The 26,122-nt window shown below is 40.5% G+C and overlaps 1 protein-coding gene across 1 annotated transcript in view; it reads left to right on the top strand.

Annotated features, from left to right (window-relative positions):
- The first annotated feature begins 721 nt into the window (after positions 1–721).
- Positions 722–26,122, top strand: part of RP1L1 (RP1 like 1) — a 32,066-nt gene continuing 6,665 nt past the window's right edge. Inside the window, exons 1-3 of the mRNA XM_074864574.1 lie at positions 722–875; positions 3,456–4,113; positions 24,074–24,239. Coding sequence (XP_074720675.1) covers positions 3,475–4,113; positions 24,074–24,239 — 805 coding nt within the window. The 5' untranslated portion in view covers positions 722–875; positions 3,456–3,474. The remainder of the gene's footprint in view (positions 876–3,455; positions 4,114–24,073; positions 24,240–26,122) is intronic.

Here is a 26,122-nt window from a genome sequence, read left to right as displayed (position 1 = left end):
CTCTCATAGGTGAATTATGAAAGAGCAAGTCATTTCCCATTATTTATCATTCACAGGTTGCTTGTCTGTCCTTATTTCATGCCCAAATCTCAGTGATCCAGCTGTTGAGCATTCATCTGAGACTCTGACTTTGACATCTGCCACAAACTTGAAAATATTTGGGTTAGGACTCACCAGACTTTCCTGTTAAGATACTATTTTGCTGAAAACTTGTTATGAATCTCAGTCATCTATGTCCTGAGCAAGTGACTGCCAACTAACTGAGAAGTAACAAACTTATACACAAATCTTCAAGAGCTCCCATCATCTTTACTCCAGCCCCATTGATTTCCCTGGAGTTACCCAAAAGATAAATCTGATTTCAAAGTATTGTTGATGAGTGGGTGAGTTGATGAGCAGCGTGGCTCAGGAAAGTTCTCCAGATTTCTGCAGGTCTTTATGCTAGGGGAAAACATTACGTTTTTGGTCTTGACTGAATTCTCACTTGTACTGGTATGATTGGAGAGGAGTGTCACTGAGTCAGATTTGTACTCGAGTTACATGGGCACAAGCAGGAGGAGGATTGGGCGAACTGTGCCTAAAGCCCCAGTGGATTTGAGAGCCTTCTCCAGCAGCTTAGGTAGCTTTTCTTTCTATCCTTAGCAACACAGTCCTGATTAACCCCCCAAGCTGTAGTCAGTCATTTTGAGGACAGTTGGATTGACAGCATGTAACCTGCTAATGCTTTTCCCTGCATCATCCAGTGCTTTAGATCCTGGAGGTGGTTGGTTGGCTGGGTTGGAGTTTTTTTAAATTATTTTGTTGATTTATATTTAAACTCTTGGATATTCTATAAGAAAAAGTTATCCTGAGCAAGAGGCATGAAGTATTTCAACGTAAGTAGAAAAATATGCAGTGAGACTCCTTCCTTGTGTATTTATGAGAAGGTGTATTTGGGTAAGATGGCCATTTTTGTTGCCTTGCCAGATATACAGAAGAATCTCCTTCCCATTCTGAAATTTCAAATGCACAATACAAAACTTCTCCCTGTGTCAACTATTTATATTTCATGCAAAGTTTTTGTGGGAGGCTCTTTCTTCACATTATATACTACTTCATAAAAGCAGACCTGACAGACCATCTAGGCTTGGGTGGGTAACCAACGCTATCACCCAAATCTTAAGGGACAATCTTCCTTACATTGGTGATCCCTTAACAGTCCTGTGAAAAGATTCCCAGAAAAGATTAGTACTGGGAAAGTATGTTATGATCTGTCCCTTATTTTAATTTTTTGTACTTCTTTCAATATGACTTAACAGCTTGAAAAAAGTAGAATAAATCCTTGGGAAGCAGTTAGATTTCTGGGACTGTAGCCAGCATATTGTGGACTACCATTGGTCCAGGGACTACAATTTGGATAATGGCTTTGTTTGGAAATTATGCTGCTGATGTCTGAAAGCGCTAATGTAGGACTCATGGAGAAAAAATTAAAGCCACCTTTCTGAAAGCTGTTGAAAAATAGAGAAATAAGATTTTTTTTTTTTCCCCCTGGAAGATAGAGTGATGGATTGACCTTTAACTGGGAAATAAATAAGTGAATAATTGCTTGGTGAAATATGTACATGGAAAGAATAAATCGTATTGAAATCTTTGTCAGTGTGCATGGATATAAAAAAGCAGAGATTTGTCAAAATAATAATCTTTCCAATGGTACCTAATGTCTTTTCTCACCCAGCTGAGGTTAAACTTCCATTTATTGCAGGAGTGAATTTGCTGTAGTACAAAGTGTACAAATATTTCACTTGAGAGTAACATCATATTAAAATAATGATCTGTACTAAAATGTGGAGGAAATCAGCATTTACGGCTTTTTGAATGCTGCACCTCTGCAATCAGTGACAAAATTCCCATTAATTACAGTGGTCACTGAACTGGTCTTCCAAAGAATAATTTGCGAGTAGCATGACTATTTTCTTGAAACTAGAATTTTATTCAGCTACTGCAAGAAGTGTAACCAGGAGCAAACTGAAGGAAACATGTCATTAGAAATACATTTATTGTTTTCTAACACATTTATGAACACTAGAAGAATTTCTTTCTTCTGGGAGATTTTTTAAAGTTGCCATAGAAAACTGCTGCCAACCAAGAAGATAATTTGGAAAGTAAATTGGATGTAGGTGCTTGTAGCCAGAACCACCTTCTGCAAGCTACAAGACAAGCTACTGTATTCCTTACTAACAATTCAAATCGTTTGCTGCCCATCTGTGAGCAGTAACTTCTGATCAGAAGATGACATCTCTAAATGCCATTTTGAGAATCTCCATTTGAGTAATTAACTCAAAGTGAACTGTGGAATCACTGTTCATATTCATGAAATAGACGTTTGTCGTATTCATTACAGCCAATATTTTAGCAGTTGTAAGTAGTGGTTTTTCTTTTTTCTATATAAAACTCAATGTCATCCTTTTCAGCATAATAGTTTCATTCCATGTGGGGTCTGAATTTTTTAGTGATTGACTTCCAAGACAATGCATTTAATAAGGGCGAGCAAGAAAGTGCAGAGTCCAGTCTCTTTTCCAGTTGTCTCCATCATGGCAAAGACATGAAAAAACCTGGCTTCCAAAAGGTGGGGTTCAACCTCCAGACTTAAACACCAGTCAGCTTAGCTTTAAAAGTGAAGGATTCCAGCTGCTCTGACACAAATTGGGCAGATCATTCTCCTCACATCTGAGTGTACCAGGCTGATTTTAAATTTCCCCACTGTTTAGCAGAACCAACTTCTGTAGCTCTATGTGAGGTCTTGCGATATTTCTCACTGTTATTTCTTTGTGTAACTGCCATGTATTTCCATCCATACCTTACCTTACCACACTATGGCATGAAGATGTGCAGATGCTCTGAAACCAGGATACTCTGCCTCTCAGTACACTCAGGACTGGGTGTGTGTTACAATATGCCATCACTACATGAACAAATTCAGTTTTGTTTTGTTTTTTGTTATGTACCAGTTCACAAGGTTAAAGGGTTACATGAGAATCTCAGCACTCCGCTTGTAAAAATAAAACCTAAATAATCACTGTCTCTGATAGTTTCAGAGAAAACCTCAAAAACATAAACAAGGAAGACATGGAACTCAAAAGGACAACAAGACACAAATATCAGTTTTTGTGGGTTTTGCTTGGGGTCTGACTCATGCTTTTTTTGCCTCAGGGGCAAATTACACTGACTGAATTCTCATTGGCATCTGCAGGATAAGGATGATTTAACCGTGAGGAGCAGGGTTATGGCTACTCTTCCCTCTGTGTTTGCTCTTATCTACCTGAGCCAGTGAGTTCATAGCTCCATGTTGGTACAGTCTGCTCTTCATCTAGCATAGATGGTAAAACTGTTGTGAGGAAAACAAACTTTGCTCCCATGCTAGTCAAGCACTGATTCTGCATGTCTCAAACGCTACCCTGTTTTTTCTTCTCTTGTAGTTATCTTTAAGCAAGAGGGATGACTCAGGTGCCTGCTGACAACCTGTCAACCACTAGCTCCTACAACTATGAGCAGCCCCTTCCCTCTGTGGCTCGGGCAAGCACGGTCACCAAGGTACCCGCAGCCAAAAAAATAACCTTCTTCAAGAGTGGAGATCCTCAGTTTGCAGGAGTCAAGATGGCCATCAACCAGCGAAGATTCAAGAGCTTCAATGCACTCATGGATGATCTCTCTCATCGGGTCCCACTGCCATTTGGGGTACGGACCATCACCACCCCACGAGGAATACATTGCATCAGTGATCTGGACCAGCTGGAGGATGGAGGATGTTACCTTTGCTCCGACAAGAAATATGTCAAGCCTATCAGCATTCCTTCTGCGGGACACAGGCCAGGCCCCCCGCGAGGTGGTCGTCCCTCCAGTGCCATGAGAAGAGCAGCTCAGGAGAACAAACCTGAAGATTATTCCACACCTTTCACTCAGCATGGCCCCAGAATACCCAAGAAAATCACTCTAGTTAAGAATGGAGAAAGTGGGTTTCGACGCTCAATTATCCTGAACCGCAGAAATGCCAGGAGTTTCAGAACTCTTCTGGATGAGATTTCAGAGATCTTGCAGTTCCCAGTGAAGAAGCTCTACACTGTTGATGGCAAGAAGGCAAGTATCTCTGATACCTGATGCTGGTCAGTTATTCTAACAGGTGTTATCACATCAGTGTTTGTATCCCTGTGATGCAAATCCTTTAGCTCATGGGGCCAATAGTTTACCCACATTGCCTTAATCCTTTGGGCTTCTGTAGTTAGTGTCACATTAGGTACTTCCCCATTAATTACATGAAGGGGTGATGGAGAAGAATCTTGTTCAGCCATTCAAGAACTTCATATATCAGATATCGTTTTGGGTCAACGGGAGGCAACTTCTGACAGAAGCCCAGAAGCTCAGTGTTTTGCAGCAGGGTATAAAACCCTAAATAAATTTTTAGTAATGGAGTTTCCCACCCTCTCCTAGGAGGTATGTCCCAACAGAGGCTTAACTGTTCTATACCTAACAACTGGGAATTCAAAAGAATAAGATGGCCCTTAGGTAGCACCTTGCACTTGCATAGTTCCTAACAGAACAGGATCCAGGTCATGATGTGGGATCCTCAGCATTATGGTAATATAACTAGTAAATGTATAAGTGATTAAGGTATGAGTAGGATCAGGAGACACATTTGTATTGGTTATCTGGTGAATGTGCCAGTTGGGGTGGACTTATAATAAACTCAGAGCATGACAACTTCTTTGTTCTTCTGTTCCCAAACGAATTTCCTGACAAACCTGAGGTTCTGATTTCTTTTCCACCTCTTTGTAACGTAAAATAACCAACACTTGCATTTCTTCTGAAGAGGTCTCATGTGTTAGCCTGACTTGTCCCTGGCAATGCAGCTGAGTGGAGCAGTTACCCTGCTCCTTGCCACATTTTCCATCTTTACAGTGCTGTATGCCAGCTCCTCAGTGGTAATGTTACAACCATTTGTGGTGCCACTTTCTGAATCAGATGACTGAAATGTCTTGGGTTCAAATGAGCCACCATCCAGGGGGGGAAAAAGATGGAGAAATATTTTTAACCCAAATCATTTTGACCTGAACAGGGACAGCAGTGTGCAGCTATGGAGAGAGGGAGGGCATAATGGTGCCTTAAACCATCTTTCCTGGTGGAGGCAACATGTCATACCACAGTGCTTTCTGCTGTGCCCACCACTCTGGAAAGAGCTTCCTGTTCTCAGTTAGACTATCGAAGGAAAATGTTCTTCCTGAACATTTCACTGCTACAGCTTTCACAGCTTTACTGATCTAGAGGCTAAAAGAGTGTCAGCCTGACTGCAGTCAGAGATGAGGTGAAACAACAGAGAAAGGACAGTGACACTCCATGTATGCCAGACAAGTGAAACTGCAATCTTGCTGAGAAACTGAGGGTCCTGTAGAAATTAAGGGTTTATGAAAAAGGATCCAGGAGCAAGGGGGAAACTTAGCTGTGGACAACCCAAGTGTGGCCTAGGATAATCAAAATAGATAATTCATCTCCTCAAACTTTGAGGCCTAAGAGTCAGTTGTCTAAGTCCAAGATGAACATGCTGGCCACCCTACTGTGGGATTTATCTTTTCTAAGTGTGTCTAGAGTCTGTGTTTCTCCTAATGGGAAAGTAGAAAAAAATGACTCACTTGTAGGCAGCTGCATGGTAGGCAAGATGAATCCCATGTCCTAGGCTATTTCAGCAGACAGTGAAAAGAAATAGGCACTTTAGATAGCTACTTTCCAAGTAACTGTCTAAATGACTTGAGATATCTGGAGCTGGATTCATTTCAGATTCAGCTGCCTGCATGTCAGTGTCTAAATGTTTCTGTAAGTGAGGTAAGTGGCTAAGCTCCCATATAGCTGTTGAGACTAAGCTGACAGTCCATTCGACTTGGACCTGGCCAAAGATAAGTGTCTAGAGGCCTTCAGAATTGGTTAGGTTCTTTTTTTTTCTAGCTTCCATCAATTTATTTACGAGGTGAAGTTTGCTGTGTACCACAGCTACAACTATACCACTAAATTAAAGTGTTAGAGCAGGATCTCATCCTTTTCTTCTTCATTCTGCTAGATACTTATCATCTTCCCTGGTGGGTTCTGGCCCAGAGTAACAGTCCCCCAACAGTTTAGATTTAGGGCCTGGGGCCATTCCCTGTAGGTGGCTTGGATGTGACCAGCGTATGTTTGAGTAGCCAAGCTGCTTCTGTTGACCTCCATTCTGAAGAACAGGGTCTGGCACTGCTTGCTTTCCTACTACAAATGTAACCAACTCAGGTTAGGAAAAAAACCCAACAAACCCAACCCTGTTGCCAAGATGTGTTATAATCTATGGATAAGTATTTTATTTTATTTTGTCACTGATTTCTCCAGTTTTCAAGACTTTGACAGCTTTTAAGTCCACGTGAATATAATAATCTTGTGTAGTGATAGTAACTTCCTTTTCACTTCTTCCATTTTTGAGAATTTTCACTCATTGCTGTAAAAAAAAGTTTTGCCTTCTATTTCTTAGTGCAGTCTTAATGTTCTCCTTGTGATTCCTAAATTTGTTTCTCACAATTCTCCTTCTAATTATTGTAAACGCTGACATTTTAGCTGGGATACATACTAAATACATGCTCTATAAACACAGTATCTTCACTATTATTCAACCTCCATCTTTCCTTCCATCTAAAGACATAGAGTTATCTTTCACATTTTCAGCTCTGCAGTGGTGATCATCCTGTCCAAAGGTCTCTATTCTCCCAGAGTCGGATCTCATTCCAGCATGCCAAGAGGTGGCAGGACATGGCTAGAATGACATGGGTAGTAACTGACCAGAAGTGGTCACTGTGGAGTATTTGAAGCTGATGGCACCTACTAAGTTTTACATGCTAACATCTTTACTGACAGTTTAAGTTCTGTAGGTCTCTTCAGGAGAAAACATGTCAGTAGCTTTGTCACTTGTTTTGCATCCCCACTCCCAGTTCAGCCTTTGATTCTGGAAATGGTTCAGCCCAAGCTGCACATGAACATCACTTGAAAAGCCATTGATGCTTTTTGTTGCAGCTTGAATATCTTCTCTGGCCTGCCACAGAGTTTAAGATTATCCTCTACATAGTGATAATGATCTTTTCCACAATAAATCCCAGGGGTTCCATAGAGACCCTTCAGCCCTGCTTTTTTTCCTCGCTGCTTTCCATCTGCAGAAATGTGGGTGTGGATCAAACACCATCACTTAATCTCTCCACAGTCCCTGGGATTCTTCTTTTTGAACAAGAAAATTTTCATTACCATCTTGTCAATAGACAGTTCATCTTCTGCACCTTATTAATTTAATTTTCACTCCTTTTATTCTTGTGTAGATTATTGCAGTGATAGGTGACTATGGGTCTAACCTGGTCAATGTTATCAGTTACACGTAGCTAGGAAATACATGATTATTAATATATTTTCTGATAGATCTTTTAAGGTGATTTTCTGGCTATTCTTAATTTTAATAATTTACCCCTTGCTTTTTAACTCTTCATTACTGCTCATTCAACAGTCATTCCTGTTAGGACTTACTGGAGATGTTACTCTAGTCTTGGGTGCAAAGCATTTAAACCAAAAAAAGTCACTGTCTTGGATTTTCCAATCATTTCTTTCATAAGGATTCTCTAAACCATTACTGCTCTTCTGCCTAAGTTTTCTTGTCATTCCACATCTTCAAGATTTCTGTTCCCTATACACAATTGGTTGTGACCCAGAGTTTTCACCAGATACTGAGGAGTGAAAATGGCAAATTTGTCGCACAGTTTGGGGGATTTCCTGAAATAACCTCCTTCAAACTGGTGCTGAAGATTAATTTTGACTGTGTCTTGCCTTTATACCTACATTTGCATTTTCTCTTAGAGACAATGAAAACAAGCCTCCATCCTTCCATGACTGTTCAAATGTGTCTGGATGCTTCATATTTCTTGGGTATTTCCTTGTTTCTCATATTATACTTTTAAAATAATAATTCAAATTATCTTTTAATAATTTTGTAATCTTTTATCACATGTCTATGTAAATTTTTTGCAAGACTTTGCAAGAGGACATTGTTTCTGGGAAAGAGGGCTTGGATTGAGTGGAACAGTAATTTTTGACATTAGTTTCCATGATTTGACAGATAAGCCAAATAACAGTAAGATTCATTCCTAATCAATGCATCTGGACTACTGCTTGACTGACTTTGTATTTGTCTGGCTTAGAATAACATAATTCACAGCATTTAATAGCAGGCTCACAATGTCTATTTTGCTGCCAGTTTTTTCTTTATCTCTTGAAAACTGAACACAAAAAAGGAAAAATCTCTTCTCTTACAAGTGAATCGATCTCTTCCATCAATGCAAGTGCTATTCATAGACCTGAGAGTGTTGCCCCGTCAATCTCCTTTTGTTTTCTTCTACTACTATAACTCCAGATCTAAACTTGAATCTTAAGATAAGTTAAATCACCTCTGCAATATGATGTATAGTTGGCATACACTGTCCCAGTCACTTTATTTTAATATCTTTACCATTTTGTTAAATCCAGAACACTTTAAAATAACAAGTCTTTGATTTCCTATTATACCTTTTTGTGGGTATAAACTTAGACACACATGGAATAGGCTTGTTGTTTTGCGTTCCTTTCATGTGGTATTGATTTAAAGAAAATTGACACTATCCCTCATGACATCCTTGTCTCTAAATTGGAGAGTCATGGATTTGATGGATGGACCACTCAGTGGATAAGGAATTGATAAGATGGTCGCACTCAAAGAGTTGCAGTCAATGGCTCAATGTCTGAGTGGAGAGCAGTGATGAGTGACGTTCCTCAGGGGTCAGTGTTGGGACTGGTGCTGTTCAACATCTTTGTTGGCAACGTGGACAGTGGGATCAAGTGCACCCTCAGCAAGTTTGCTGATGACCCCAAGCTGTGTGGTGCTGCCGACACACTGGAGGGAAGGGATGTGACATCCAGAAGGACCTGGACAGGCTGGAGAGGTGGGACCGTGTGAACCTCATGAAGTTCAACAAGGTCAAGTACAAGGTCCTGCACATGGGTCAGGGCAATCCCAAGTACAAATACAGGCTGGGCCATGAGTGGATTGAGAGCAGCCCTGCAGAGAAGGACTTGGAGGTATTGGTGGATGGAAAACTGACTGAGCCGGCAGTGTGCGCTCACAGCCCAGAAAGCCAACCATGTCCTGGGCTGCATCAAGAGAAGTGTGGCCAGTGGATCAAGGGAGGGGATTCTCTGCCTCTACTCCACTCAGGTGAGACCCCCTCTGCAGTGCTGTGTCCAGCTCTAGGGCCTTCAATATATGAAGGACATGGACCTGTTGGAGCGAGTCCAGAGGAGGCCACAAAGATGATCAGGTGGCTGGAGCACGTCTCCTGTGAAGACAGTCTCGGAGATTTGGGGTTGTTCAGCCTGGAGAAGAGAAGGCTCCAGGGAGACCTTACAGTCTCCTTCCAGTACTGAAAGGGGGCTGCAGGAAAGCTGGAGAGGGACTTTTTACAAGGACATGTAGTGATAGGATGAGGGGTAATGGCTTTGAACTGAAAGAGGAAGGAAGTAAGGAAGAAGTTCTTCACTATGAGGGTGTTGAAACACTGGAGCAGGTTGGCCAGAGAATTTGTGGCTGCCAAGTCCCTGGAAGTGTTCAAAGGCCAGGCTGGACGGGTCTTTGAGCAACCTGGGCTAGTGAAAGGTGTCCCTGCCCATGGCAGGGGGGTTGGAACTAGAAGATCTCTGAGGTTCCTTCCAATCCAAACTATTCTATGATTCTATGAAAAAGCAGAGAAAAGTGTTTTCTTTCTTTTGTAGTACACCTAGTCTACAAATGTTTCCAGTAAACCTGTAAGTTTAATTCAATCATAACTCACAAGGAAATAAAATTTCTGGACTGCAAATCTCACTGGTTTTGCTCATCTAGACAAAACTTTTATAATTTATTTTTATAGCCCTCATTTTGTCTCACTGTTTTTTCAAATTGGCTTTAGCTTAAGGTTTTACCTGAAAAGACAAAAATGCTAGTGATTTCATGAAGCCATTAAACTGAACATTTTACCTCTTTTTCATTTTCATGGAACAAAGTCAGAAGAAGGTCATGGGCAGCTAAGCAGAATCCTAATACAGATGAAGTTCTTTGTAAAGCCAAAGGTGGTGGTGTAGAATCAAGATCCACTGGAGGCCAGCAGAGCTCTTGTTTTTGTGATCATACTTATTTTGTCTTTTCTTGCTCCCATTTGTATGCTTATTTACCTTTCACATATTTTCAAAATTGCACTTTATGAACTTTGTAGGAAAGGTCAGTGTATTTGCTGGTTGTTTCTTCTGTGGCCCGGATTATGGGGACTTCATTGCTTTTGGACCAGAGAGTCTTTCAGTGCTGTGAATTTAGAATTAGCCTATAATAATTATGCAGAACTCAGGTCAGTAGAAACAGTGATTGAAAGATCCTGATTCCAATGTTAGTATAAATCCAAAGTGATTCTATTGGTATTTACACATTTGAATTTTCATTCTAACTCCTGAAGCCTTGAATGAGGTGAAACCGGTATTTTTACTCTTAAGCATTAAGCAGACTGCCTACTAGGAAGGAAGAGCTAGTCCCACTGAAGTGAATAGGTGTTTAAGTATTTGGGCACTGATTTCAGCAAGGCCAAGAGCCCCTCTTCCCAAACTAACCATGATTTTTGTTATCAGTTTCTAAATCAAAATAGTAATTTGATGACTATTGAAATGGAGAGAAATTTTATTTGATTTTAGCTTAGAAAAATCAGTTAATTTTTCAGCAAATAAAAGAGTGTAAATCATACAGTTCTTTTCAGGTCAAGTCAGGTGTTTTCCAGGTGACTAACTGGAAATAGTGCCCCAATGGAGAAATCTGTTATTTAGGTTAACATTGACATGCCATTAACTTGCCAATGAAACTTTGTTTGTGCAGACTTGTGCCCTAAAAGATAGGCAGGCTTGGACTTAATTAATCTAAATCTGATCAGTTTACTAGGCATTTAGGATGGGGGGTCATTTTGCCTGTTGGTCTCTCTTTATTGACTATAGAAGAAGAATGGAAGAGTGACTCAGACTACTCACCTAAAATTAACCCAGGCCTAAGTTTTCATACACTTGTTTTAAAGTACTACAGATGTTTAAATATTAGGAAACATAAGACATGAGACTCTACATTGGAACATCACTTGGCTGATGAGACACCTGAAAATTGCAGCTTTCGTAGTTTTTTACTAGGGACATCAGTTCTATACTAAAAAAGAACCGGGTATGCTACTAAGAGTAGATACCTCAATAAAAGAAGGTAGAGTAAAATTTGTAAATTATCTGCTCCTTCAGACAGATTTTCATCTCTGTTCTGGGAATTTCTTATACAACCTAGTGGATTTTATTTCTCCGTGGTCTAAACCACAGGGAAGTGCACCTATGTGCACATCAACACCGCCTGCCTCTGGAGAGGGAAGAGTGCCTCTAGGGGCAAAGATGCAGACAGAGATTGTAGAAAGGCCAAAAATCCTTACAAACAATTAAACTGTAAGAAATGACATGTAGGATTGCATGACAGCAACTGCATATCAACAGAGGATTTCCCTTACAAATGGCAATTATCCAGGGTCTACCAGCTGAGCAGTCCTCTTTTAGTCACAGGAACCCAGCAACTGTGACTGTGTCTAGTCACAGATGTCCTGATTTCTGCACTTACCCGTGAATCACTAGGCCTTCCTTTTACTGACTGTCTTAAATTAAAACAAAAATAAAAACAAATTCTTCCTTAAAATCCAATACTCCTTCTTGTATGGTGTTTGAAACCACATTGTGTTATGGAAAATAGTCTACATAGTTTATGGCTATTGGTGGCAAATACCATGAGCTTCTCAAATGGGATCTATCAACCATCAGAAGAGTTTTCCAAGGGATGTGGCTAGTTTTATGTTTGTTGGAGTCAGGCCAAGACTTAGATTTTTTTTGCTTAAGCGCACTCAAGGCTGACCGTAAGTTGTTATATTTAATGAGTGAATCTGATCCAGTCTGTTATGTAGAAAGGCAGAGTAGATGACCAGAAAGACTCTCTTTTGCCTTAGACTCTACAAGTAAGAACATTGCAGAATGAGCACTGTATGCAACCAAATTTCCTTGAGGGATCAGACAATTATTGTGTGAGTTAATCAGGGGAGCAATCATGAGTTACAGAATGCTTCTTCAGGCACCGCTGACTGGAGACTGTAAAGGATTAGTTGTTAGAAACTCCTTGGGGTAAGGAACCTCATTTTTCTGCTGTGTTTATGTAGATTTTGGAATGAGACACATTAGATAATGTGGTAAGACTAACCATTCTGGGTCAAATTAAGACATCTTTGTCAGTGGCCAGTTGTAGCCATCTTGGAGAAAGACAGAAGGGCACATATGAAGTGATTCTTTCCCCAGTGTATCTTCCCAGTCTTCAGCAACCTGTAGGCTAATATCTTCCTCAGCCAGAAGTAGCACCATGGGCTACAGCTATTCTAGTAGACAGAATAGTATCAGGGCACATACTCTGACCCTGACACCGAACGGCGCTATCTATACATACTCACACTATGTAGCCTCCAAAATAGGGTCTAATTCCCACAGCCTCTAAAACTGGGTGGCCACGTTCAAGCTACTTCTTAGAAAAGGTTCCTTGGCATATGTTAACTCCCACATCTGCCCAGGAATTGCTTGGGAGAGTCCCAGCTCATCCAGGCTTTAAATGTACTAAAGACCATTCTAACAGTTTAACAGTCCAGGAAACTCTGTGCCAGTGCCCTGGATCCATAATTGTTTAATTTAGCAGTAAATACAGAACTTTTATTTTTAGCTGTTATTAGTAAAGGTATTGGCCTAACTATAATTACTAAATCATTCTTGATAATAATGACTGCATTTACAGTGACCTTAGGGTGCAAGGCCAGGAAACAGGCTTGTCTGACATATTTCCTGATGCAGATTTACACATCCATATAGCCATTTCTAGGACATCTGTAGACTGCCCGCAGGCATCCTCTAGGCCACTCATGTTTGGGCTGTCTACCAAGCTCATTTGTCTTAATGATAGGTGTCATCGGGACCCTGATGGAACTGTAAGAGGGAAATGGGATACATGGAGGCGAATAAGCTGGTTTAAAATGTGGTGTATATATAAACAATAAGAGAAGAAAGGTGACGATGTCCCTCCTTGGGATAGTTAATTTTATGGTTCCATGTTGACGTATTCACGGTGACACTTGATTTCGTGCTGTGTTCAGGTATGAATAATTGCAACCAACTTCAGCCCCTCATCTGGTGCAAACCGTTGTTATCGAGTGAGTTGTACCACTTTCCACCCACCATGTGTGTGACTCATAGTCTAAAAACAAACCACAGGTTTCAGGTTCAATATTCTCTGATTCCGTGCCAAAACCACAATGACTCCAATGAGATTTACACAAGCGATCTGTAAACCTCAGCAAAACTTTCCATGAACCTGATCCATAAGAAGACTCATATCCAGGTGTGTTTTATGAACCTTTGAGATGCCCTGAAATCATTTGGCCCAGTGCCTTACAAGATGTAGTTAAATGGACCCCGTATGCTAGCCACTTTCTTATCTAACATATACCAAATCTAATACTTTCTTATCTAACATATACCAAATGCAAATGAGCCCCTTAGCCTGAGGAGATTTTGTTCTTTCAATAATAATAATAATAATGTAGCATAGGGTAATTACTTTCTAATTCTTTTGAATTTAATCCAGGACAAAGACCTCTCCAATCATATTATTGAGTATATGCAATAATATTGGTGAACATGATGCTTCTATTTATTCTGTTACCTATAGTACAAAGAATAGCAGAATTCCACCCTCTCCTGGAAAGACTGTGAATTTTCTGTAAGTACTTTAAGTAGAAATCACTGTTTCTGCGAAGAATTTTTGCAAGAAAGGCTGTTTTTTAAATAGAAAAGTCTAGTTTTCTGGTTTTCCAAATGCAGATTTTGGAGTTTTTACCAATAATGAGAGAGGAAAAAAGAGGATGTTTCGAATTTTCATCAATTTGCTTCTTCCTTTTGGGCCCTGAAGAGAGGATTCAAAGGATTCTGCTGGAACTCTTAGCAAGGTCTTGTTCTCTTTCAGCTCGCATCTTTTCTGAAATAAGTTCAGTTAACATCAGGGGAGTTACTTCTACTGTGTAGAATTAAAGAACTTTCCAGCTTTCACATTTATACTACAGACTTTGCAAATCGAGAGTGAAACCCTGGACTCAGTAGAAAGAAAACTATTCAAGCTAAACCAGGGTTTTCAGCTAAATGTGTTTCTCTTTATGTCCTGAGCTCCTGGAGTCCATAGATTGTATCAACGCTCAACAAAGCACAATGCATGTTTATGCTAGGAGACACCCGGGATGGTAAGACCATGGAACAATGCCATATGGATCTATGAGCTTGATCTAGAAGCTTTCCTTATATATTGAGTCCCAGCTCCTACAGCTAGTTGGAACACATCAATGTGCTTCCCTCTTTCCCCTCACAGCTTCCAGCTGGAGTCACTTTTCATCCATGATGTAGTTATTTTCATATAAAAAGAGTAAGTTTTGAGAACTTCTGGTCACAGGGAAAAGCTTGAACTCATGAACCATATCCTTCCCACTAACACAGTCACCACAAGGCTAATCGCAAGAACCGAATGCTTAGCATTTTTCAGGACTTGTCAATTTTTAAGCTAATCCTACCTTGGGGTGGGGTGGATGTTAGTCTGACTCATGATTTTCAAATGCTGATGTTGGATGGACCAGATTTAATGAACCCAGTGCCAAAAGAGAAGGTGGTGGACTCTGATTTCAGTGAGGAATTGCAGCATGTCAGAAAATACTTTGGCAGCAAAAACTTTCTAAGAAATGCCTTCCTCTCTTCTATGTTGAAATTTGCACCCTTAGCAATTTTCTGTTTCTCTGACTGATTCACAGCTAGAACAGTCTCAGACATCATTTAGAGCTGTCAGGGTGGGTGGGTAGGGAAAAGGTCATCAAAAGCTTACATATAAAGTCAGTGTAATGTGGGGACCTCCCCAGCTCAATCCAGCACTCAGTGAAAGTCCTCAGGGAGCCTCCCATAGTCTTCAACAGGAACCAGCTCATCTTCCACAGAAGCAGTTAGTGTGGCACCCCTCATATGATCCTAGCAGCCCATCTTCCAAACTGAACCAGGCTGCAAATCAGATTCCTTCCCCTTTTTGTCCTCTTCACTTGTTTCTCAAAAATATTTCTGCTTTCTTCATGCCTTTATCTTCAGTCTTTCCTCTTGCCTTCCCCTTTTTCCCCATGTGGTGTTTCAATTCTGCTGCTACCCAAATGATTCCCAATGGCCATGAACTTCTGATTGTAGTATTTCTCTTGGACATGGGCCTGTTGGAGCAGGTCCAGAGGAGGCCACGAAGATAATCAGGTGGCTGGAGCACCCCTCCTATAAAGACAGGCTCAGAGATTTGGGGTTGTTCAGCCTGGAGAAGGCACTCAGGAGACCTTATAGGGGCCTTCCAGTACTGAAAGGGGGCCTACAAGAAAGCTGGAGAAGGACTTTTTACAAGGGCATGTAGTGATAGGACAAAGGGTAATGGCTTTGAACTGAAAGAGGATAGATTTAGGTTTGATGTAAGGAAGAAGTTCACTGTGAGTGTGGTGAGACACTGGCACAGGTTGCCCACAGAAGCTGTGGCTGCCCCCTCCCCGGAAGGGTTCAAGGCCAGGTTGGACGGAGCTTTGGGCAACCTGGGCTAGCGGAAGGTGGCCCTGCCCATGACAGGGAGGTGGGATTAGATGATTTTTAAGGTCCCTTCCAACCCAAACCATTCTATGATTCTATGACTGCTGAAAGACATGTTCATCCAAAATATTTCCAGGGCCAAACTCAGAACATTTTCTTTATGTATATGCAGGCAAAAGGCATCTGTGAGTACTCCAGGAAAAGCTGCCAGCAGTGCAATGGCTAAACATGATCTTTCCCTGTGGTTGACTGAGAAAGCAGTGCAGTGCATTATTCCTCTATCTTTCACATATTTTACTTGGCTGTTTGAATGCATCATGGTCTGATTTCCAGATCACAACTCCCAAAGCTCTCATTTTTCATGCAACTTTACACAGTGGTCAAACCAGAAAACTAGACAGCTCATGTCTGAAAAGTTCTAGAAGATGCTGATGTTTTTAGAAGCGTTGGTATGACAAACCATCTTATACTGCTGCATTTCAGCTTCTGAACCAATAGACTGGTCCATATTCCCATGATATAAGTATCAGGTAAAGGTAGCAGCATGTAATTTACGTTTAACAGATTACCTGCTGTTGGAGGAGCCTAGGACACTGGCATCTATCTGCTTCCTGCACATGGATTTTGGAACCTGATATTTGACTTGGTGTGCAACAGACCACGTTAGTTGATTTGTCATGGGAGCTGGAAGGGGTGCTGTGTACTCTCTTCTGGACTAATCACTTGGGTGCTATGGTTTGCAGAGGATTAGATCCATTTCTATGCAATAGTTTCCTACTTTAAGTTCAATATTAGTTCTTGTTCTGTGTTCCTTCTGATGTGACAGGGAGAACCTCTGGCTGCTCATCAAATACACACCCATGCCACATCTACCAACCTCTCTGCTGATGGGAAAAGGGGTGTTCCACTGTGGTAGGGTGTGGGGGAGGTTGCCCATGCTGATGTTAGAGAAAGTGAGGTCAAGTAATGCACTTTCCTATACCTTCCTCCTTTTCTTCCGCTAATTTGCTAATATGTATGTGGGCATGGAGTGGCAACACCCCATGATTCACCTTCTGACCAACAGATTAGCATAGCTTTAAAAAACCACTCCCCAGAAGAACTGCCCTCTAATTCCTCCAGTGCAAAGACTGAGGGAGGGGAGGGCGAATGTGTTCTTTGCATGAATATAATACAAAATTTATCGCTAAATCAAGATACCCCAGTACAGAGCCTGGATCCCCCTGGATTGAACATAGTACAACTACAAATTAAAAGGGCTGTTCCTACTCCAAAAAGTTGTAAATCCGAATGAAAAACAAAAGGACACAAGGAAAGAAGGCAATGAGTCAGCATGATAAGCAAAGAACTCAGCCCGTTAGCCTTTACTTCAACATGTCTGTTACAAGCTTTTCCTGTTTCTCCCTTGCATCTCTGCACCTCTTTGAAAAGTGGATTAGCTTTTGGACTTGCGATCTCAACCGTGTCCTGCATTATTTCCTCATTCTGTCATTCTCTCTCTCTCAAATGTTTTTGGTTGGCTGGTAGCCAGCAGAAGAAAAATAAAAGGTATCTCCTACATTTTACCTTCATCAGAAACTGATATCAATATTCAGCTTCTGAGGTGAGTAAGGTTTACGAAGGTTCTTTCTTCTCTGAGAAGAGCCAGAGGATAGAATGATCTTCACAACAAGCAACAGTTTCCTTATTTTAGACATGTTATGCTTGTTTTTCTTCTCTTTAGGTATCGATGACATTTTATTATTAATTGTGTTGCAGTAACACCTAGAGGTCCTTGCTGAGATCACAGCCCCTTTGCGGTAGGGTACTATACAGTAACATTCATGGAGACAAAACATCCTCCAATGGCTAGCACTCAAACTGAAAAAAAGACATAGTTCAGAAGAGATGATGTCCTTTCATTTCCACCTTGCACATGGTGGCCTCCTCAGTGGATCTTAGAGTAATGTCTATGAAACTTTTGTATTGGAAAGAACACCGAGGTTTTTTTTAACCTATCCATATGTGACATATCCCAATGTGACAGGGAGTTCCTGTGGTATGAGATAAAGAAATATGTAAGAAAACAGAAGTTTTACTGTTTTGAAAAATTGTAATTTTGTTGTCAGAAATACGAAGACTTCAATGAAACCTAAAGACGTAGCTGATATTTCATTGGAAGAGTCTATGCATATAGGTTTAACACATAGCAAATTGCAATTTTTTTCACATGGTAGCACCTGGTCTTTAAGACACCACAGTGTTTTGTGAGCCAGAAGTTGACTGATGTGAACAAAAATACTTCAACAGAGGCAAGTACTGGCAACAAGTTTTCTGCTTTTTGGTCCAGAACTTCACTCACAGCCCCCATAATCCTCCTGGTTCCTGATCCAGAGTCCGTAGAGTTCAGCAAGTTTCTCTTCATTGGTTACAGTGGGATTTGGATCAAGTTTTACAGTAAGACTGAGAAACTTAATTTCATTTTCAGGGATTACGCAATAAAACTTTAACAGGCGTCTATTTCAGCCCACCAAGTGCAAACTGCCAGAGATTGTTCCCTGGGAATTTTGCTTAGTGAACTTTTGTCTCTGAACATCAAGTGCCTTAACTGTGAGTAACCCTTGTCATGAGCTCATTATGATAGGTTAATTACATTGAGGGAACTCAAAAGAGGGATTGAATCGCCTGAGCGATCCAAAGGAACTCTTTCCTAACCCATCAAAAACCTTTAACATAAGCCATTCATTTTCCTCCATTTTATTCCTGACTATTCACTTACCGTGGATTAAAATATTCTTGAAGTTACCATGTTTTGGGATTCAGCTCACAAATAAAGTCAATTTTCTAACTGTCTCTATATGAATATGCTAGATGTTTCCTGCTCAGATTTCAGGTGGTAGTCTGCTGGGGCACAGGTCTCATATTTATCTCATATCCTGTGTGCCACCCTCAGGCACATATTAGATACCCTAGAACATCTCAAATTGCTCTGGGTATCTACATTTAGACAACCACAGTGAGATGATTGGCTTTCTCTCTAGTCAGTGAAAGAGGCAGGTATGTCCAACAGAGGAAGTATGACCTATATCAGGTGGTTTTCCTGGGGTGAAATGACCCATCCCTCAGAAATACTGATGCTCTCCACCAACGTGCAAGAAGCCTAGATTGTAAAAGATGACTTATAATCAAGTGTGATGAGTTCATGAAGAAACAGTAGGGCAGGGCATTCCCTTCTCCAACACAACCCTTTCAGGTGATCACCAGATTTTAAGTATTCACAATCAATTGCCCTTTTTTTTTTTTTTTTTTAAATGACTAATTTAGACTGGGATGTAATACTGTTTTCTTCTAAGATGGTATCCTGGCATGGATACTCAAGAATCTTGCTGTTGCGGCCTGAGGGAAGTGGGGAATCTGTTTACCAGAAGGATTTCCTTACAGGCTACTGCTCGGAAGAGATAAATGGTGTCTCAGAGCAAACAAAGAAAACTTTAAAGTTGGAAAAAAATCTGTGCTGACCAATCAGTAGCCACCATTTTATTTCACTAGGGCATCTTCTGATCTCCCCCCCCCGCATTAAAAGAAAGGACCAAATATCTAAAGTTTTATTGCTGCTTTAAAATGAAATACATCCCACCCTAATGGTATTTATTTTTCTCCCCTGATTGTGACAGCTAAGGTGGATAAGAACATCTACCTTCTACTCTTTCAGTTTACACTACACTTTTTCTCAGGCTGATGTCTACATGAAAATAACAACTACCTCTAGATTGGAAGAGACCTCTGGAGATCATCTCATCCAACCCCCCTTTTCAAAGTACAGTCAACGAAAGCAGGTTGTTCAGGTGTCCAGCTGAGTTTTGAATATCTCCAAGGATGGAGACTCCACAACATATCCGAGCAACCTGTTCCAGTGTTTGGCCACCCTTACAGTGAAAAAAATTGTTTTCTTAAACGGAATTTCCTGTATAAATAAATAAAAAATTAATCCAATAGAGCAAAGGTCAGAAAACAATGATGTTTAAAGTCCTGGGTTTCATTGACTGCAAGAAATTTAAAGAATCCTTTAAAATAATTTAATATTTACTGCAGTGATAGTCTCCCTGCTTCAGGAGAGACATATAAGGTTTGTCTCAGAATTTTGTACTACTGATTTTACTTATATTGGGATTATGACACATTTGATATTATACAGCTGAAGTTAATTATGACAGTATTCCTAAAATAGCAACTAACAGCAGCAACTCAATGAAATAATATGGCCTTCAAGAAGGAGCACGGGCCTGGGACCCTGGAGACCGATACTCAATATTCAGCTCAGACAATGCTTCCTGATAATTATTGTGTGATCGTGTTGGCTGGAGTTAATTTGCTTTAGTTTAGATGTCTACATCTCTCCTAATCATTCCAAGTTGCTCTCATACCAAGGGAGAAAGAGGCACCTCCAGAGAATGAATTGGCTCACAGTAGAAGAGACATCCAATGCAGGGTACAGGAATTGCCCTTTCTATGTGAACTATACAGCCTTGGATGACTAGCTCAGTCCTACACACTTAACTTTTAAATGCCTAAAATCTAGGTATTATCTTCCTGTCCTTTGTTTTCAACATTTACAGAAGGATGCCTGTTCCTTGATTTTCACAACTTTTATCTGAGACATGATGACAATATGTTCCTGTATATAAGTTGCTTATAAAAGCATTGCTTATAAAATCCTAGGTCCCAGAACAAACCACTTTAGAGTAAGATAACTCCCGAGAGTTAGACTAGGATCATGCTTGGTGAGACACGTCAACCTTGAACAACATTCCATACGCTGGAATTCACACTGTCCTCTCTGCTAGTCCATTCCCACCTCTTACCTATCCTGAACAGCAATTCAACATCATATTATTTTCTCATAATTTAATCAGATCTAATATTTCATCTCTTTCTTTGGGGCTCATGCTTCTGAAATATTAATAGCTACTGTGTCTGCTTTTTGCCATGGTGCTATTGACAAATCTTGCAATCTTATCTCTCAAGCCACTTCACCAATTTTCTGTTTGATGTCCCATTTCCTCCCTCACATAAAAATCAATGGCAGAAAGTGCATGGAAAATAGTTTTGCGAGTTGTAATAACTCTTTGTCTGGTGGTTGTTATGTCCAAGCAGAAGGATCACTTCTCTTGCAGGACAGCAAAGGAAAGCTCCCAGTTTTCGTGCCATAATCAGTGGGACACAGACTCCAGAAAAGGCAAGGGAAGTTCTGCCACTGGTTGAAATGGGGCCAATATTTCACTTAGCCCATTCAGGAGCAACAGTAGACACTAACATGACTGCAGGTGCAGGATCTGATCCCTTCAGATGAGAAATAATTTTTATATATTTCTTAAAAAGAAGCAAATCTGAAAAGCAATTCATGACCTCATCCTGGGACAAGCTGAGCGAGCTGCAAAGTTGCTAAACACCTGAGAGGGGACATACTGTTTAGAGATAATTTAGCACCAGTAAAAAATGCCATGTTGAATGTCCTGAAGACAGATTCATCTGTACAGCCCAGGCAGCGACGTGCTGTTGAGAGGAACCATTTCGTGCAGCAGTGTGGGAAAGCTCTGTGCTGAGCAAACTGAGATGAACTATTATCCCAGCTCCACAGCACTGTACTGCTCTGACAGAATGGATGTTGCGTTAAACCGAATCAATGCAAGAAAAATTATTTATTTAACCCTTAGGAAACATTCAGCTGCATTTATAACTACCAGAATGCTTTTAACAATGAAGCATTACGAAGTGCTGATTTGCCAAACTTAGATGAATTTCTACAATTATTAATTCAAAGAGTTTAAGCTTGTAAGATAATGGGAAGAAAAGCTATGTTATAGGTATAAACACTGCTAAAAAGCTGATGATGCCAGAAATACTACATGATGGACTCTTGATTTTAAGTCACATAACACAAGTGTATTTCATATGAAAGGATTTGGTTTGTGCAATATATATAAATTCAATCAGCTGGCTCAGATCCATTGATTCCTGAAGCTGTGTCATTGGCACCATCTATTTTCTCCACACACAACACAGGGGTGATGAGTGTGACTGAAGTATTTATACACAGACACAGTAACATGTGAAGAAATGTCCTGTGCAGAAAATAACTTTCACTGAAAAAAGGTCCTTTACAAATAGGAATAGATCCTAAACTTAGCAGGGGTTTAAAGACAGATTGCTTTACAATAGGGTCAGAAGAGATTTCATGTTTATTTTTCTTTCTTCTCTCCCTCTTTTTCCTTTTCTCTTTCTCCTTTTTTACCCTCACTTTTTTCCTACTTGTATGAGGACAGGGCAAAAGGAATAAAAAAGAAAAAAAAAAGAACAGGAAAGTAAAGAAAGAAAAGAAATATACAGGTGGCAAAAACCTACTCAAAATATTTTATTTATTAAATTATAGGCTTTCTATAAACTTTTTAAGTGAGCTAGAAAGATGTTTCTTTTAGTAATGTATTGACCAGAGTGGATTTATTGACAAAAGACAAGCAGTAGACATAGATAGACTGAGATTTGTGGGTTATTTTCCGTTTCTGTTTCAGGTTTCTCATGACACAGACTCAGCAGTTTTGTTGCTTTACACACAGTGGTGCTTAATGTAAGCTTTAGAGAGCAGAGTCTCTTACTGTGGGTTTTTATAGTAACAGACTCTATGGGCCCCAGGTTGCAAGTGTTGTTAAAGTGCAAACAATAAATAAAAAATAATGGGAAGACGATGGGATTTTAGTGTCTTCCCACTAAAAAGTTGATGTCATATGCTTTACTGTAAGAAAAATCACCAGAAGTGTTTAACTGGATCTTGAGTGATTCTGTCTCTGGCTTGTTCTTTCACCCCACACACCTTCACGCTCCTCTTGTTTGCACAAGATCCATCACTATTATCTTACTACCTCTCAAAGCTCTAGTGGTACTAACTAATCTCAGAAAACCCCAGAGGCATTTCGCAAAATAAGAGCTTGGGCTCTGAAGGGGGCCTGATTCTTCATTCTTTTGCTAGAGCAGTATTCAGAGAATGAGGTCCTGTCTTCATGATCTGTTATGCCAGGCATGTGTGACAACTGCAGAACTGTCATCGCAGCTCCTCTGAGATTTGGTCTCTTCCATACTCGGTTGTGAGTTAAAGAGCTGATGATTAAGTGACACAGTGAGGTCAGGGTGCATCTTTCAGGCAAGATAGTGCTCAGCCCACCACCGGTGTTAGCTAACATCTTGGTAGCCCATTCATGGTCACTTATTATTGGTGAGTCCCCATAAGCATATGTTGTCCTGATGTAGCAGGACAGGAGAAAGAAACATCCTAGCTGGATTGTGGAGACCCCTGACAGCACACAGCTGCCAGATGTTGGCCACTCTAACGCCCTCTCAGACAGAAGGAGACCCCTCTTATCCTTTTAGAAGCCAACAAGTGATTCACCTGGGAGCTTGACTTCAGTCTTACAAATAAGAGATTGCAAAAGCAAGACGGAAGAGGGATCCAGACTTTGTTGAGCCAGTGCTCATCACAAGACTGATTCTTCCTCCTTTAGATCCTAAGTAAATGTTGTATTTGTGTAAAAGTGACTTTCTTCCATGTCTAGCCCTGCTTTCTGTTACTAGCTGCAGCTGACATGAAGGACTTGGTGTATAATCCAGGCACAGGTCATGCGGTGAAGATGTGGAGGCAGTTTGTAAACCTGGGTTCTTGTGGAGGAACGGAGAGTCCTTCACAGGCACTTCCCACACTGAGGGACAATGTTCCACATCGTCCAGCATTGAGGCAATGCTTGAGGTAGTATTTGAGAAAGTATTTGAGGTAATATTAGGGGAAGTGATAGTTTTTGTTCCTTCCTGAGCAGAGGAAGGAAGACAACTAATGGTCAATCTGGGATGTAGCATTTATCAGATAATAATTGTTGTCCCATACAGGAATGAGAAGAATTAAAGAGTATAATTCTCTGTAAGAGAAACTGAAAACCTCCAGTTCCACTCCCTTCCTTGCTATCACATTGATTATGCCTAAATCTTTCCCAAAAGATGTAAAACCTTGTAATAAATGAGATATCTTCTCCCTTAGGCAATCTCTCCCACCCCTTCCATATCTTAGGAGACCTGATTAAAACATAGCAGAGCTTTTCTTTCAATGGAAGAATACTGCAACAGAACCTACCAACAGGCTCTGGTAGACCCTGAGGTTCTCCAGAACCATGTTTGTTTTATTTTAGGGGACAACTAAATGTCAATTGATTCTGCACCTGGAAGGTAAAACCTAGTTCTGCTGTATTGGCTCATGGGGACCCACATGCTCTTCTCTTTCTAGATTGACAGCATGCAGGCTCTGCTTCACTGCCCCAACGTGCTGGTGTGTGTCGGCCGGGAGGCATTTAAACCTGTATCGATGGAGAATTTGAGGAAACATTCAGTGGAGAAGCTGCCCGACCTGGCTCCCCGTTCCAATGGCAACAATGTCAATGAAAACAATGAAAGTAAGAAAAACTCTGGGGCATATTGCACAGTCATCTCCAGGCCTGTGTCCCACAACATGGCGATTACAGGCACCTATTGTACTGCCCCAACGTGCAGATTTCATGTAGAAAATGTACTTCCCTCTCTCTGCCTCCCAGGCCTTTCCATCCTCCCCTTCTTTTTCTCTGGTTTCCTTCTAGGATTTCCTCCCTACACCCTCCAGTCTTTCTTCTACATGCTCCCCGTGTCTGGCTGACTTCCCTTCCTCTTTCATATCTCTGTGTCTCGTTTTCCTTCCAGAACTCCCTCCTTTCCTGTGTCTGCCTCCAAGACACCCCAAATCCTTGAGATTTCCCACGAATCCTCTATCCCCTTGTCTGTCTGTCATATAATGCCTGCACTTCTGTACTTGCCTGCTCCAGGACCAGAGGATGCCCTGGTTTTGTCAACAGGAGACTCAGTTTCTCAGACTCTCTTATGCTTTCTTTAAATAACTTATAATTTCTCAGGGTGTGAAGGGCATTTCAAACTCTGGAGAACTAACAGCTACCCGCAGTATAGTTCTTTGGACACAAAGCATGTTTTTATGGAAAAGTTATGTTCGGGAAGGAGTATGTTATGGGTTATTCAGGATAATATTTCTTAGGCACTTCACCGTGAGTTATCTAAGGTCACAGGTAATTAAACCAGCCACCCTCAGTAACCTATAGGGACAAATTCCCATTTCCAGAGGGCAATTCATCTCACCATGTTAGGGATTGGTTTTAGGATGAAACTAAGGGTGCTCTGGAGGTGCACCTGTTTCTCTCCATTGTCAATACTAGGATCTAGGAAAGATTCACTTGTGTGTTGACAGCTACTTGTAGAAACTTAAGGACAGAGGCATCCCACACTCACTGTTTAAAACATTAAAAACTGGAGGAAGCAGTGGGAATAAACTGAAGATTTGTCCATCAAGAGACTGAGCAAATATATCAGTTCAAATGCATAAGGATGGTTAGATAGAAGCTGTTTCATGTGTTATTGATCTTGATTGGTGTGCTCTCTGTTCAACATTTCCTTCCTAAAATGCCCTCCACTCGGCTGCATATCCATATGCCTACAGAGGCATGTGGTTGTCTAGATATGTAAAAGTAAACTTTGAACAAACATGTATCAGAAACAAGATAGATGCATATCTTGCAAGACAGCATGATAGCAATGTACTCTGCTTGAAATGAAGGGTCTAGGACCTCAATAAATCTATAGAGATCACTACACTGGGCCATAGAGATGTGCTTCAGATTACAATTCTTAAAATTCCCTTTCTATCACTGATTTCCTCTATAACTACCACTATTTCTTTTTGTAGTTATCACCAGCTTACAATTTCTTTTTCATTTGTCCTTTATGTTTTAATAAGCATTATAGTTATTCATAGCAGCACATCCCCACAGGGACTGAGTGCTGCTCTGGTCTACATGGCCACACAATTCTTTCCTGGCACTTGATTGGAGAAGTGGATGATGCACAATAAATATGTGACACTTGACCTCTAACTAAGGAAGAGGGTCACTTCTCCATGTATTTTTCCCTGACTGAATAAGAAGGATGAAAACTTGCACAGTTAAACAAAGGGGTATTTGCAATGTAATAAAATACAGACATTTGAGACTAAATTTCTTTTTACATATATTTATTTTCTTCCTGACATGCACATAATACAACCAAAAAAGTGTTTGTGTTTCAATTTAGATTAAAAAAATAATAAAGTTAAGGTATAGAAGATTTTAGTACAGACTGTTCATTCAAAACTTAACATTTATGGCCATGACTTAGTCAAAGCCAAATTTTCAAATTATGTAAATTGACACAGGCTTAGCTTTAATGGAATAATATCTGTACTTTGAGGCTTTAATCTATG

The sequence above is a fragment of the Strix uralensis genome, chromosome 3 (assembly GCF_047716275.1).
Source record: "Strix uralensis isolate ZFMK-TIS-50842 chromosome 3, bStrUra1, whole genome shotgun sequence".
NCBI lineage: Eukaryota > Metazoa > Chordata > Aves > Strigiformes > Strigidae > Strix > Strix uralensis.
This window is presented reverse-complemented; position numbering and strand designations above follow the sequence as displayed.